This window comes from Cupressus sempervirens, chromosome 5, assembly GCF_028749045.1.
Source record: "Cupressus sempervirens isolate cs-2001-9-10 chromosome 5, ASM2874904v1, whole genome shotgun sequence".
In the NCBI taxonomy this organism is placed as follows: Eukaryota; Viridiplantae; Streptophyta; class Pinopsida; order Cupressales; family Cupressaceae; genus Cupressus; species Cupressus sempervirens.
The window spans coordinates 422,919,187-422,936,142 of NC_143122.1; the positions used below are offsets into that span (position 1 = coordinate 422,919,187).

Consider the following 16,956-nt stretch of genomic DNA (forward strand, 5'->3'; position numbering starts at 1 on the left):
AATTTGTCTACAAGGGGTCCAAAAACTTGGCTCATAAAAAATGCAATTTACCACATCCATCTTTGCAGTGCTCATAGCACAGGATGAGGAAGTCCTCTCCTCACCAACAATCATGGGCCTCAAAGTTGCCTTTGTTTTCATCAAGGAATTTAATGTGAGGAAATTTGAGGCAAACCTTGTGATACCAAGACAAGCTAACTCTTTTTGCTTTGTGTATTGCCTCACAATGCTAAGGACCAATGCATGATTGTAGATAAACTTGTAGATATTTTCGCCCCTTTAAACACATGATTTCACTTATTCAAGCTTATCAATATCCTCCAACATGAGGTCAAGGCAATGGACCGCAGATGGAAACCAAACTTCCTTTGGGTCTCTCTCCATCAAAAGTTCACCTGCAAGAATTTTAAATTAATTAGAAATTTAGATGTCTTAAGAAAGTTTTAATAAAATTCATAGATGCCTCTCCATCAAAAAGTAAAAAGTTATTTTGCAGCTACATAACTTGCTGCATTATTTGTCACCACCTGCATCACATTTTCTTCTCCCACCTCTTGTATGATTTTCTTAATAGCCTCACATAAGTATGTGTCATTTTTCACATGTGAGGAAACATCAATAGACATCAAGAACATAGTGGATCTTGATAATAAAAAAAACAAATTATCAATTATCATGGGTCAATCAACAAATCAAAATATAAATTATTCAATACATTTAGGGAAGTGTAATGTTCTGACATACAACTGCAATGTTCTGAAAACCCAATCAACTTCAGAGAAGCATGTACGGTTTACAATGGCGGTACGGTGATCCAAAACAGGGATGAAGACAGGTCGTATGGTTTGTACTAGGCAGCCGTACTATAGTGTGAAGGAAGGGAAGTACGGTAGATGCTAGACAGTCATACGGAAGAGTGAAAATGGGCCATACGGTATGTACCTGATGGCTGTACGGTAGTGTAAGGGTTAGTCCGTATAGAATGATTTGTTGGTCGTACGATGAATAGAGGCGAAACCGCACGATGTGTAGATTGATGGCCGTACAGGAATTGAAGGTAAGGTCATACAATGTGCAGGGAAACTGTTCAGTAGGGATATGTTGCAATACGAAAAGGTGTTCGAGAAAGGTGCACGGTATACGGATGGATGGAATACATCTCAGTTATGCAACCATAAACTTTAGAACCGTATTCACCAAATAAAACCAAACAAAAGTAGAGATTTGAACACAATTAAACTTCAATTAATACTTGCCAAAAGTTGGTGCTCTGATTTGCTAGATCCGAGCGAAATGTTATAGGCGATGGAATAGGGTGAGGGTTGAATCCCACCGAAACCGGAAACAAGCCAAATGGGGAAGATCTTTCACTTCCACAATGGTGAACAATCCAGAACTCCAACAGGAATTTGCAGTATAAAAAAAAAATCCAAAAATGCATACTCTATGACTACTTATAAGCCATGCTTAAATACCTATCAGGGAGAACTTTTTGAGGGTGTACAAAGGTAGCCGATGATGACACAAACTATGGAAACAAAAACAAAAATGGGTCCGAGATATAATAAATCAATCGGCCTATTAACAATAGTTTGATTAATGATTTATTTTATAACTGGAAGATTACAATCCTCTTGTCCCAAATTTTGTTTGTCCTCAAGCAAATGCAGTGCCGGTTGCTAAAGAATGTGCTCGCCCTCCCACGTCGCATCATCCAATGGCGAGTGTTTCCAACGCACCAAATATTCCTTCACTGTGCGGTTCCGTAGGGTCTTCTCACGTACTTCGACGATTTCAACCGGTTCCAATATGAGCTTTCCTTCTTCATTGAGCAGCAGAAGGTCTGTGGCTACCATGACGTTATGCTCCATGGCCTTCTTTAGGCATGAAATGTGAAAAACGTTATGAATACGGCTACCCTCTGGAAGTTCCAGCTCATAGGCGACTTCACCAACGCGACGAACTACACGATAGGGGCCATAAAATCGTGGCTTCAATTTTTCTTTTCCCTTTTCCTTCAATGAGGATTGTCGATATGGTTGGAGCCTGAGATAGACCAAGTCCCCTACTTCGAAACTTCTCTCCATTCGATGTCTGTCGGCGTACATCTTTTGTTGATTTTGTGCCCACTGTAAGTTTTCCTTCAAGCCTCTGAGGATGTCCTGTCTCTCCTGAAGCCAGTCCCTCACCCTCGGTGCGTGGCTGTCACCCAGAATTGTGTCAATGAAAGAAAGGGGTTCGTACCCGTATAGAGCTTTGAATGGTGCCATTCTGATGGACATGTGGTATGTGGTATTGTAACAATATCCCCTTAGGTGTATCCATTTGACTCACGCTCGTTGTTGTGCCGAAATGTAGTTCCGAAGGTAACCTTCGAGCCACTTGTTCACAATCTTTGTTTGTCCATCTGTCTGAGGGTGGTAACTAGTACTCAGTGACAATTCTGCCCTTGCCATCCAAAACAGTTTTGTCTAGAAAATACTGATGAATCACCCATCTCGATCATTGACAATGTTTTGGGGTAGCCCGTGTAGACGAAAGACTTCTCTAAAAAACAGATTGGCAACTTTTGCAGCCTGAAAATCTAAGGGGATGGCGAAGAAATGTGCATACTTTGATACAATCTTTTTCATTCACCTTGGGAAGTCCATCGAGATACTTTCCCACTTATGTTTAGGAATTGGCAAAGGTTGCATTAACCCGACAGGTAGAGTATGTTCGGATTTGTTCTGCTGGCAGACCGCACACTCTCTTACATATTGCAATATGTCTCCTTTAAGTCCTTTCCATGAAAACCTCTCCTTGAGACATCTATACGTTTTGAGGAAGCCTGGGTGTCCTGCCAAGGGTGAGTCGTGTACCTCCAAGATTTTCTACTTCAATATGGATTCTAGCACTAAAAAAATTCCAATTCTTATACTAAATGATGTCATCCACCACTTTGTACTGATCACCCTGGATGTTGCCATCCATTAGCTCACAAGGGAATGTGTTTTTGGAATATTCTACCAATGAATGTGCTTTCCAATCGGCTGGAATTTGGGTTAGTAAGAAGATGGTGGGTTTCTTGGACAAGGCATCTGCAACCACATTGTTTTTTCCTTTCACATTATCAATGTCAAAATCAAAAGCTTGAACCTTGCTTACCCATTTTTGTTGCCTCTCGTTCAAATCCTGTTGCTTCAGAAAATATCTCAAACTATTGTGATCCATACGAACGACAAACTTGGCACCTACCAGATATTGCCGGAACTTGGTTAGTGTATGTACGATAGCCAACATCTCTTTGTCGTAGATGGAATACAAGCGTTCTATTTGCATAAGCTTCATGCTCTCATAGGCTATGGGGTGTCTATTTTGCATCAGTACTGCACCAATGCCTTCTCCAGATGCGTTGCCCTTTATGATGAACGACTGAGTGAAATCAGGTAAAGCTAGCACGAGACAAGTGCTCATTGCTTTCTTTAGCTTATCAAAGGTGAGTTGCACCTTTTCATTTCACTGGAAGGACCCCTTGTCAGATCTATTAGTGGCACACTGAGCTGAGAGAACGCTTTTACAAACCTTCGGTAATAATTGCATAGTCCAAAAAATCCTCGCAACTTCATGAGTGATTTTGGGGGCGACCAATCAACGATAGCCTAAATCTTCTCTTGATGAACTTGAACTCCATATTTACTGACAACATGTCCTAGGTACAATATTTTTGTCATACCGAATTCACACTTGGATTGCTTGGCAAACAAAGATTGATCCTTCATGATCCTTAGGACTTCATCGAAATGTTTTAGGTGCTCTTCCCATGTCCTGCTATAAATAAGAATGTTATAAAAAGATACTAGCAAGTACTTACGCAGTTGTTTGTTAAAGATGCGATACATGCATGAGTGGAACGTAGCAGGTGCATTTGTTAATTTGAACGGTATGACCAGGAACTCATAATGCCCGTAGTGACAACGAAAGGCCATCTTTTCCACATCTTCATCCCTCATGCAGATCTGATGGTATCCAAAATGAAGATCTATTTTCGAAAATTAGACTGTGCCATGCAATTCATCCAACAACTCATCTAGCCTTGGAATGGGATATCTATTCTTTATTATTCTTTTGTTCAACACACGATAGTCCACACACATGCGCATCGTCTTGTCCTTTTTGACCAATACCACTGATGACGCGAAGGGGCTAGAATTGGGATGGATCCATCCTTTCTCTAGCAATTTCTGAATAGTCTTTTCAATCTCATCTTTGAATTTCTTGGGATGGCGGTAGGGTGTGGTTATGACCGGCTTGGCTCCAACTTCCAACTGGATAGTATGTTCAAACCCTTGATGAGGCGGTATGCTAGAAGGAATGTCAATGAAAACTTTATCATGTTTACTCAAAATATTTTGGAGATCATCATCTTGGGGAGGTGTCTGTTGCCCTTTTATAGGTTCCACTGAGACAAAATAATGTACAGCCCATGCAACGTCATCATGCCGAAAAATTGCCTTTATTCGATGTGAAAAAACTTCCTTCGGACCTTCATTTGCCATTCCGCAAAGAACAACCTTCTTTCCATCCACAACAAAAGTGAAATCCATCCGTTTGAAACTTTGAGTGTATTCATCAAGTGTCTCCATCCACTGCATGCTTGGAATACCCTCCATATCATCAAGGTCTACTATGAAGAAATCCTCGGTCACCGTGTGATTTTCCATTGTGATACTTAGCTGAGGAACAAGGTGTGTGCAGGGCAGGAGAGTCCCTCCGGCAACCTTGACCTGAAATCCTATGTTCGTCTTTGTAGGTAGACCTCTTCATTTCACCAGAGAGGAGTTTATGAAGTTTAGCATAACTTTGCTATCGAGCATCACCATAACCCTTTGTCCTTGAAGGGTTTCCTGTACACGAAACACTGTGCACCTCGGGCTATCGGCTAGGGCGATAGTCCCTCCGCGTCGTACCAACGCTACAATTCTTTCCATATGATTCAAACTAACCATGTTGGTGTTGTCGTAATGTTGGTTGTCTTTGGCAAGTGTCTCTTCCTGTTTGTCCTCATCATCAGACACGACCTCAATGTAGTGTATTTTTCCTTTTTCAAGGCATCTGTGGCCAGGTTCCCAAGGTCTCTTGCAGTTGAAACATAGTTTCTTCTTTCGGAGTTCCTATCTAGTAGCTTCGTCCAATGACGGCTTCTTGGGCAGAGGTTTATTATCTTTGTTGCTTGGAAACCCAGCGGTTTCGGATGTGAGTAACTTCGAGAGGATGGCATTGATGATAATGCCATGCTCTGTGCCTTCCTAATAGCTTCAGACAGGGTGATAGGATTGAACCCCTTTACCCAACCTTTCAGTAGTTCTGTCAGTTTGTCCATGAAGAGCACTATTTGTTTTCTTGCAGATGTTTTTGCATCTCTTCAAAGGTTGGTTGTTTCCCTCCGTGTGGTGCCTCCGTTCGTGGGAGAAAAGACAACATGGAAGTTCGAGAGCATGCTGGATGAGGGTTTGTTTTACTCAACACCAAGTCTGCGCGATGACCATTTTGTTCTTTGGATATTTTATTGTCTACCAACTTCTTGAGTCTCTTCCATGAGTCACTAAGTATCATTGATCTGTGCATGATTCCTAGCAAGTTCTCTTTGTAGTGCTACGAGTTCGGCAGTTGTGGGTTTTGGTTTGGCATCCATTCTATCAACGGAATGGGTTCTTCTCCTCTTCCAGCTATAAACTCTCATTCACTGTCCACAGACAGGCAAGATCGAAGCTCTGATATTGCTGTAATGTTCTGAAAACCCAATCAACTTCAGAGAAACATGTACAGTTTACAATGGTGGTACGGTGATCCAAAATAGGGATAAAGACAGAGGTCGTATGGTCTGTACTGGGTGGTCGTTTGACAGTGTGAAGGTAGGACAGTACGGTGGATGCTAGATAGCCGTACGAAAGAGTGAAACTAGGTCGTATGGTATGTACTCGATGGTCGTACAGTAGCGTAGAGGAAAGTCCGTACATTAAATAGAGGTGAAGCTGTACGGTGTGTAGATTGATGGCCGTATAGAAATTGGAGGTAAGGTCGTACAATATGCAGGGAAACCGTTCAATAGGGATATGTTGCAATACAAAAAAGGTGTTTGGAAAAGGTGTACGGTGTACAGATGGATGGAATACGTCTCAGTCATGCAACCATAAACTTTAGACCCGTATTCACTAGATAAAACCAAACAAAAGTAGAGATTTTAACACAATAAAACTTCGATTAATACCTGCCAAAAGATGGTGCTCTGATTTGCCAGATCCCAGCAAAGTGTTATAGGCGATGAAATAGGGTGAGGGTTGAATCCCACCAAAACCGGTAACAAGCCAAATAGGGAAGATCTTTCACTTTCGAAATGGTGAACAATCCAAAATTCCAACAGGAATTCACAATATAAAGAAATAATCCAAAAATGCATACCCTATGACTACATACAAGCCATGCTTAAATACTTGTTGGTACAAAGGTAGTTGACAGTGACACAAACTATGGAAACAAAAACAAAAATGGGTCCAAGATATAATAAATCAATCAGCCCATTAACAATAGTTTGATTAATGATTTATTTTATAATGGGAACATTACAGGAAGTAGAATGATCAATCACCTTTGCCGGAAACTAAAGTTTTTTGGAGTGTTTTATTTTTCCCATCCATCCAACCATCTATCATGATGTTGTAAACTTTTTGACTCCAAGACTGTAAGTGGTCTTCTAGCTGAAGTGTCATATCCCCAACCATTTCTAACAAGAGGGAGCCACTTAACTTAGCATCAATAAGGGCTTTAAACTCTGCACCAAAATTGGTTATGGCATCTACCATGTCTTGCCAATAAGGAGATCTGTCACATATAGATTATGATTAGACAAAGTAGAGTTCAACTTTACATAAATTAAAAAATTTACTTTTAATCTTAAAACAATCAAACAAAAAAGATTTCCTTAGCTGCAATAAATGGAATGTTGCAAAAGTACCAAAATTTGCAAATTTGTTTTCTTGCAGCATCATGAACATCCTTCCAACCCATGCTCTCAAGCGAGGGTTGTGTGCCAAGAGTATTGCGTGGCACAAAATTTTTTTCCAACCTAGATCTCCAAACTCTAGGGCCATACGTAATAGTGCCACTAGGAGGAGCAGAAGTACAAGCACTAGGACGAAAGGGAGGCATGCCAAAACCCTCTCCAACACGTAGCTTGTGGATGTGGGTGCATGGGAGCCAATAGCATTTAACTCTTCAAATTGCTTCTTCTAAGGCATTGTCCATGTGTTTCTAATTGGACATAACATAACGTTTTGCCTCGACAATTTTCTTTTTACATATGTCAATATCATGATCAAGTATGGCAGCAATATGGTATTTAATTTTTTTGATGCTACCAAGAAAACATTTTGTTTGATGTTTTTGTCTGCCAAGAAACTCTTCAGTATATTTCCAAGTTGGATCCCTTGGGGGCATTGTGAAAAATTAATGTTTTTAAAATGTGAAGGCTGCTGCAATAAGATAATTTATGAAGTTACAAACATATGGAAAAATTGGCAAACCCTACATTTTTGAAGGAAAAAATTTTAAATACATGTTTACAATTTTTTTTCCTAAAACAAATGTAGGGTTTGCACTTTGCTATTTGTCTACTTCTCCTTGGAGTATGCAATTTACATTTTAATATAAAACATTCAAGATTTGGAAAGTTACACTAAAAAATTTAACAAACAAATGAAAAATCCATAAACATAGCAAAAAAACCAAAAAAAAATCTAGAAAATTTAACACTTACCTCTTTCAAATGAGTTGAAAAGTCTTGGTATGGACTCTTTGATGTTCTCAATGCAAACCTTTGGCCTCTTGTATTCCTTCCTCTCTCACTTTTCTTTCCCTCTCATAACAAGAAAATACAATGCCTTTTAGGGCAAATTAGAAAGCATATATTTAAAAAAATGGAAAAAGCATGTCTTTTTTAAATTTTTAATTAGCAAAACGTGACTCCCACGGTGCGAGTTATCCAACTCACACCTGACAAGTTTTTCCATGCCTTGCTGAGTCATGCGAGTTATGTGCGAAAAACTCACCCAGGCTTTCTCAGCTTGCCAAACTGATGCAACTTGCGGTGAGTCTCTCTTTGATCAATCTACAGTTGATCAATGTGTCGGCCTCTTCTCTAAGTCGTTTCCGCAACTTCCAATTTGGTCGCATTTTGTCTTAATATATCCATTACAACTGGATCTACATATCTCCTAGCTCCACCTCTAGCATTTCTTCTGCCATCTTGCATAAGGTCCTCTGCATCTGCGGGTGGGATCCACACTTCTGCCACCCCACAACAAAGATCTGACAAGACTTCACAATTGCCGATCTGAAAACCTTTCTCTGATATCATTTGACACATTCACGAAAAGAGGGTTCCCACAGGAACAGTCTAGACTGTGCAAAAAGAATAAAGTTTAAACACAACGGAAACAACACAAGGACATTGAGAGCAATGTAGAACTATATCCTTATTACATCATCAAAATATAAACAATTCAGCAGCAACCGACTGGTTCGCAGATTCGGCACACAGGTCTAATCACAGAACATGTCTAATAGCTCAAAGAGTAAGCTTCAGACCTAAGACCTTAGATTCAGCCTTCCAGTCCAGTTCTTCGAAATTTTGCCTACTTCTCAATTGATTATTACATTGAATTAAAATACCCTTTGAAAGACGAGAAGACCCATGTTGGTTCAAATGGACTTAATTACCGAAATATGGATCGAACGTGTTATAGGAACCATGTTGGCTTCAACATGAGAAGTCCTTTGGTGAATGCATAACATAACATGTGGGCCTAAAGGAAAGTCAACCAAGGGACTAAGAGACATAAATGATGCTGCGGTCTGGTCCACACTTCACGGAATTGCTCTGAGATGTTTGAGTTAATTCATATAGCTGTTACAATTCAAAGTTCTCTAGAAGAACTAATGACTTCGGAAGTGATAACTTGCCAGAAACAAAGCCAATCTATCAAAAACTCCAAAAATCTAGCTCCACAACAGAAAAGTACAACAAAAACTGAAAATCCAATATTTTTGGTTGATTCAAGATTTGTCAAGAACCAGGGATGCTCTTGCATCATGATGCTAAAGATCAACCACGATTTTGCAAAGGAATCGAGAAAGCTTGCCAAGATTTTAGAACCATCCATGAATTTTTTTGAAAAAAATTAGAAAACCTAAACATGAAAAAAGTAATAACCCCTTCCAAGAAAGAAAGAACCCACAATTTTTGAATGAAAGAATTGCATAAAAAATGAGAAAAAAAAACCATTTTTTTTGAGAGAAAATCATACAAAACCTAGACAACTTTTTTTAGAAAATTATGAAATCCAAACATAATTTAATTAATAAAACCTAGAACTAAAAACTTCTTAATAGTTTTTAGAAAAAATAATTTAGCAACAAACCACAAATTTATTTAATAAATTCGCAAAGCCTTAAGAAACCCAATTGACCTTATCTACTACCATGTTATTATAAATCGATATTTACAATAGATACAAAAAACTCTATTTATAAGAGATTACAAAATGATGTTTCTAGAGGAAACAATCGTGAACTGAAGCCAGAATTAGAAACTAACTAAACTAAGATGACCATTATAGAAACATTACAATATTTTAATAGGTTGTTGGTTGCAACACGGGTATTTTGTATTTAGTTTCTCTTTACAATGCTATTCTATTTAATACTGGAAAATAAAAGGCAACTTGAATACATATTATGCAGAGGTGATATGACAGTCTTGATAACTTGAATGATAATAAACCATCTTGCTTATTGCACACAATTTATGCACATTCAGATGCAATATTCATTATTATTGAATTTACACAGATATTAACATAAGTTCATTTCTGTTCTCTAGTAGAGATGATGGGGACCACTTTAAACACAATTTGTTTGTCTGTTATGACTGCATAATCTTATATCTTGTTGTTCTGAAAGTCTGCATGTTTCATCTTTGGTTTACTTTGGTGTTGCGACTTCTTGAACCTTGTGTTGAAAATTGACATTAATTTCCTGGAGATCCTTATTAGTCATAATATGTTAGTTGCTGTGTTGCAATTTCAAATACAATGAGTCTACGTCAGATTGATCTCATTTTCCACACAAGTTTGATTAGACATAGGTGTCTCCCTTATAAATGTTGGTAAAAATTGATATAGCCAGCCCCTGTGATTAGGTCCTTAAACTGCCATATGTGAATGATGCTAGAATTTTATATGTTTTGTTCATTTTGCAGATAAGCTAGGGGCAATGCTTGCCACGCATTGGGATAAACCACGTGCTTACATTGGATGCATGAAATCAGGAGAGGTTTTCTCTAATTCGTAAGTCTTTTTTTAACATGAAGTTTGTACTCTTTAATATTGTATTATAAATTTTCTGAAGACACGAGATTAATATGTACATTCTCCAATCTAAGAGTCGCTTTCCTTATCACATATAGGTACTTTACCCAGACAAGTACAGTTTAAACTTTGCTTTGTTTCTGTGTTGGTTTTCATTCAAGACTTTTCCTTTTCAGGAACCATAAGTGGTATGAACCAGAATCATGGAAGTTTGGTGATGGTAAATCGTAAGTATTTTTAAATATTTGTAATAAAAATAAACTATTTCTGTGAAAGGAGAAACTGCAAGTTGTTATTTCATATTCTATAGTTGTGGTGATGCAAATTGTTCCCCATGTCATAATTGAAGGTGGAAACTTTTTAACTATAAAGTTCATTAGTTTATAACTTTTTCTAAAAGCGAATTTCGGGAATGGATTCTATTGGTAAAGATTAACAACCAAAGCTCATTTGTCCAGAAACAAGAAGTGTAACAATTTGAATCCTAAAATAAACAATTGATATCCTCAAACTAGTACAAAAACTAGAGGGTTGAACTCCTCTTTCAAGTTCCTCAAGCTATGATACTTATTTTCCAAACACAATAAACTATCAAGAGTCAATAGATATTCTTTTAATAAGATGTATGTACATATATTGCTGGAAAACTCAAAATAGAAAGCTGAGTGATTGAATTCTTGAGATATTACAAGATTCTTAATCCCAAAGTTTGGGCATTTCCTGCCCAACTTTTTTTAGCAGTTTGTATTTTACTAAAGTTTTCCTATGAAATATTGCCCTCATTATTTTTCTTCTGATGGGAAAGCAATGGTGACAATCTTTGCTTGTGAGATCATACTTGTTAAATTAAATTGTAGCTTATTTTCAGTCAATCCAGTAAACTTTTTCACTGACTGTAAAATAAATTCTAATTTATAAACTTCCATTTCCTTTAGTTTGATGAGAATTTATGCCATTTCTTGAATATATGATTCATTCAGATAATTTTTAAAGTATAAAATTTTGATTTCTTTAACGTATGGGTCAAATTGCTTACTAGGCTAGCTGTTTGATATCACATAAATTATCATATATTTTGTGTGAGTTATGTACCTTAGGATGTTGATTGGCACAATTTCTTCAAATGCACTACTCTGATTAGAATGCCTTACTTTTTACTTATCTGATATTGGTTATTGCTTGACTAGATATTTTCGTCATGCATCTGGAGAAATGTATGTGATATCACGAACTGTGGCACAGTTCATTTCGATAAACAAGTGAGTATTATTTTAAAATCTTTCTGAAACCACATTGCTTTTGGGCATGTTCAAGGAATCTTTTATCCTGCACATTTTGATCCAAAGCAGTCTAGATAGGGTTGTACACTTCCAAACAATAAAATATAAATGGAAAAAACAATTACCTTGCAGAATGTATGCATGAAGTGTTTCTCACCAAATTCATGTCTTGCTTGGTGATGATCTAAATAGCTACACTTTTACTTTATTGTTATACATTTCTAGATAGACTGTTGGATGTTGTCATTGCCCTCAAGCATTTTCCACCAGGTAGCAGGTGCATGTTTATTTGAAGTATTTAATTAAAGAAATGTTTTTTGTAAATGCTTCTGATAAGATTTAACAGCACGTGAGCTGACCTTTGAAATGCCTGCACTGTGTTTACATATGGGAATTTTCATTTTTCTAATGAAAGAACATCTTTACTTAATCAAGACTGATGTATGTCATCCCATTGATTCCTTTCTTCTCAGCAAAAAAAAAAATCTCAGTGTTAATATCTAAGTCATAGGATACGTCAAATTTCATCCATGAGATTCTACTCTCAGCAAACTTTTACCCTTTCTGAACTTCATCCAATTTTTATGATATTTAATATAATATTATTTGATTTTTAAAATGATATTGAGCTATTTAGTTAAATTATTTAGCAATGTTAAACTATCTTGACAATTTTGTGTATATATTACTAATATTTAAAAGCACATAAATATATATAACTTAAATTTAATGTTGACTTCTTTTTTTTTTTTCCAAATTTTTACCCTTGACAAATTTCATTCGAATTTTATGATCCATGAACTTGAATTCAATTTCGAACCTTGTAACGTAGGTTAATACTGAATTTTTGCTTCTGTCAGTGCTATACTTCATGTCTATGCACATGAGGATGTATCTGTTGGATCATGGATGCTTGGTTTATCAGTCAAGCATATTGATGAAGTTCAACTTTGCTGTTCAGGCTCAGGACAAGGTTCTCTGTAATTTTTTCCTTGTAATTCATTTATATTATTGAATCTGTTCCTTTGTTTAAGCATGTTAATGTTCTCTGCTGGAGAGATTTTGAAGTATTAAATATATACTGCATTATTTCCATTGATAATTTTGTAATGAAAATATCACTTAAGTTCTAATTGAAGCATGACTTGTTTAATAATTTCAGGTGGAATTTGTGCAACTGCGTAGAAATTTATTAAAGACACTGCCTATTCTTCGATGAAAGGTTCGACAGAACCCATTGGCTTATGTTTTTACAGCTGGTGGGCAAACCATCTTCAGGAATACTGTTTTATCATTGCTAATTTATCATCACGGGGATGCTGTCTGTTCTTTTCAATGTATAGAGATCTCAACTATTTTCTTCTCATGGTCATTCATCATCAGAAATATAAGTTACCTTGTGTGGATCCACCAAAATTACAGAAGAGTGTGAATATCCTCCTTGAAGTCCCAGACATCCTCATTGCTCCTTTCTTGGCAAAAGGATTTTTATTCTGAAGCAATTTGAGCATAGCATGATTTTTTAACAGGAGATCCAAGTCCAATTATTTGTTGTGATATATTCAGCATAATGCTCCCAGTTTTCAATGTAAGGGTTTTAAAGTTGTGTAACGTAAAGATAGGTTAATCTGCTACTTCGCTCCGAAATGGAACACTGAATTCAGCTCTTAATTCAAACAATCTTTTGTATCTCAATTTATTTGCTATTTAATTTTTTAATATTTGTTATGTTTTATTTTGTAAACATCTAGATGATGTTCTTTGAATCAAGGCTTTCTTCTTAAGTTGGATTTGTCTAAGGCTTATGACCGTGGGAATTTGAGGTTTTTGTCTGAGGTGTTAGATACTTTCGGTTTTGATCATAAGGCTTGTATGTTGATATCTCAATTGGTTTCTTCTGCATCCATGGCAGTTATCGTCAATGGCTCCCCTTCTACCTTCTCTAAACCCACACGGGGGTCTGAGGCAGGGCAATCTTTTATGTCCTGTCCTCTTTATTATTATCGCTGAATGCTTGGGGAGGCTGATATCTACTGGTATTGCCTCTAAGAGTTTGGTGGGGATTAAGCCGTCCTCTGCTAGCTTACCTTTTCTCACCGGAAATCTGTTGATAATACTATTCTTGCAGGGGCTTCTTCTACTGAGGAGGCTAAGATCATTAAAGAGGTGCTCAATTGCTATAGTAATGCTACAGGACAGTTGATTAATTGGGACGAGCTCTTTGTATTTTATTTACACTACCCTTGACATACAATGTGGTATTGTTGATATATTGGGATGTAATATAGTGGACCTTCCAGCAACTTATTTGGGGCTTCCACTTGGGTTGAAACCCCCTGACTCTTTCTGGAGCAGCTTGATTGATAAATTTAATAAGAGGTTGGTTGGGTGGAAAGGAGTGTTTTTAAGTCAAGCTGGTAAGCTCCAACTTCTTCAGTCCACCCTCCAGAATCTCCCTATTTATGCTCTCAGTCTTTTCTCTATTCCCTCTAAATATGTAGAGGCTATTGAAAGGATCCATAAGCAATTCTTATGGTCAGGAGCTGAAGATCATAAAAAATTCCCTCTTTTTTCATGGGATAATGTTTTTCTTCCTAAAAATATAGGTGGGCTTGGGTATAAGAAAGATAAAAGCCTTTAATCAAGCTTTGATGACCAAGCAGGTTTGGAGATTTTTTCATAACAAGGGAAAATGGAGAGACATCCTAGCCTCTAAGTATCTCTACAGTACTCTGACCTTTCAGGACTTCCTGTTTTCAAATAATATTTCGAACAGTTCTTCCATTTGGAATAGCATATTGAAGGCTAGAGTTACTGCTTCAATGGATATTAAATGGAAGGTCGGTAATAGATGATAATCAAATTCTAGGATGACAATTGGCTTCCTAATGGGAAGTTTGTTGATCACGAGGACTTTAAGTGGAGAGACATTTGCTTGGCCAGATTTGCTATCTTGGTTGCTAATTAGATGCTTGGTTGAACTTATGTGAGATTTCTCCCTGGCTTTCGCCCTTGATGACTATTCTTTCTTCTATTGTTATTGGTTACAAGCCAAACACCCTTGTTTGGGCTGCCTCAACATCAGGGTCCTTTGTTGTGGTCTCAGCTTACCATCTGTTTTTGTTGTCCCTAATCCTCCCTCTTGTTGGGCGAAGGTGTGGATGCCTGGTCTTATTCCAAAAGTGAACATATTTTTTTGGACCCTTCTTCAAAATTGAGTTCTTATTGTGGATAACCTATGCAAAAGGGGATTCTATCTTCCTAATGTGTACCCTTTGTTGTGCAAATGAAGAATCGACCAATCATCTTTTCATTCATTGCCCTTTCTCTAGAGAAAGCTGGTCTGTCTTCCTCAATAAGCTTAACCTTCCTTGGACCCTCCCCTCAAACCTAACTAAGTGCTTCATTCAGTGGTCCCATCCTTTCCACCCTCATGATTTTACTCGGTTTTGGACCTCATCTCTTCCTCATATATTCTAAGGTATTTGGAAAGAACACAACAATATGACTTGTAGAGACAGGTCCTCTTTTCCTAAGGTGATATTCTTCAAGACTGAAAATGTTGTCCTGGAAAATCTCAACTGTTTTGGTGGTAGATTCTCTAACCTAAATTTGGTGATGAGAGAGAGAGAGGGGGGGGGGGGGGGGGGGGGGGGGGGGGGGGGGCGGCGGGGTGGGGGCGGAATGATAGAGTTCACATTGCTCTATGGATAATTCCATAACACTTGTCACTTCACTATCTAAAATTTATGTTTTTGAGTGCATGTGCACTGAAGACCTTCTGTCATTACTTGAGCTACTAGTAGATGGTGAGTCGTCATCATCATCATCATCATATGACATAGGCTCACATGCATATCTTACTGCTTCCATTTGCTTCTTTCCCCTTTCTAGCTCTTCAGGTCATTATCTGTAGCTTATGTCATGGGTCCAAGAAGCTCTTCCCACTCTTTTCCATTAACCAGGTGGGCTTTGTCTCTTAATCTTGAGTAATTGGTTAATAGTTTCATTCTTAACAGAATTCATAACTAGATACTCCATACCTAGTTTTCTTCTTGATCGCTGCAATATTTTCTCAACTTAATATTTTGTAACCAGTTGATATACAGTCATAGTTTTCTCTTGACCAATCCTTTAGGCATATGATTGAGCCTATGGATCCACAAAAGAGTCGAGGTCTAGATCTGGTAGAAGAATAGTATTAGATCCCCAATTTTAAAACTTCATCATCTAGTAAATTTTCAAGTTTGAATGGGCACCATTTGACAGTTTTTGTTGGCACCAAGAACACCTAAAACAATGAGTATTTTAAGGTAGGCATCCCCCATCATCCTCATAAGATGAAGGCCTAAACCACTCTCTGGTTGTTCTTTATCCAATGATTTTGAAGGGATTAACATTCTTACCAGCTTAATCTTTAAAGAATTGAGTTAGCCTTCTTTCATGTTTTCAAATGCTTGCCTTAAACTTTGCAATCTATTGTCCCATCCATCCACAAAATCTAGTGAAAACTACCATTTTGATGTCCTAAAATTATGCAGTAACGTAGCTGGCCTAGCCGATTTCTTATAACTATGTGGTGCCCTAGCTTTCCCAATTGATGTACTAGACCTTTTCCCTTCTTCTTGGTCGATGTTACCCAAGGGACTCTTCAATTGGGAAAAATATTGAAAGGAAACTCTCATATTCTTTAAAAATTTGGAGGTTCATATGTTGGAGCATATCATTGATTGCATCGGTATCAAATCCTATGATGCACCCAACCTTTCACATGTTACATAAACCTACAAAAAGATCTTGATGTTCTAATAATAGACCTCCTTAAACTACCTTGGCAAATTCAGTTGCTAAGCACATCTTTTCCTTTTGGTTGTGGATTAGATTCCAATATCAAAATCCTCTTGATGTCTTTTCCCCAATGTACAACCACTGTAATGTGCTCCATCTTATCATCTTTAGTTATTATTGTTAGGGTGTACTGTTGCCCCACTTTTCACCATATACAAATTTTGCAAAGTGGAGAGTGAACTAATGTCATGTTCTGTCAAGTCGGGTCAATAGGTCTTTCTTTTTTAGGTGCTGAGTTTCTCCATCGGGTTTTCATCTTTTCCCTTCTCTCGTATCACATATAGCCCGAGTGGGTATTTCTTGGTTGTCATGAGTCTTAGGGGTAGTTTAGAGCCATCCTCGATGGAGATTCTTGATTTGTGCTACATCTTTTGATTTCCATGCAACGCATTTGATCTGGAGTTAAAGAAAATTGAATTGGC

At 37.6% G+C, this 16,956-nt stretch overlaps 1 protein-coding gene across 2 annotated transcripts in view; it reads left to right on the forward strand.

Annotated features, from left to right (window-relative positions):
- LOC149556587 (Galactosyltransferase family protein) overlaps positions 1–13,381 on the forward strand; it is a 69,487-nt gene extending 56,106 nt beyond the window's left edge. For both annotated transcript variants that reach the window (XM_089830985.1, XM_089830986.1), the window contains exons 9-13: positions 10,298–10,385; positions 10,583–10,633; positions 11,594–11,665; positions 12,547–12,659; positions 12,849–13,381. In XM_089830985.1, the coding sequence (XP_089687111.1) occupies positions 10,298–10,385; positions 10,583–10,633; positions 11,594–11,665; positions 12,547–12,659; positions 12,849–12,871 (347 nt within the window). In that variant the 3' untranslated portion in view covers positions 12,872–13,381. The remainder of the gene's footprint in view (positions 1–10,297; positions 10,386–10,582; positions 10,634–11,593; positions 11,666–12,546; positions 12,660–12,848) is intronic.
- Positions 13,382–16,956: the final 3,575 nt, after the last annotated feature.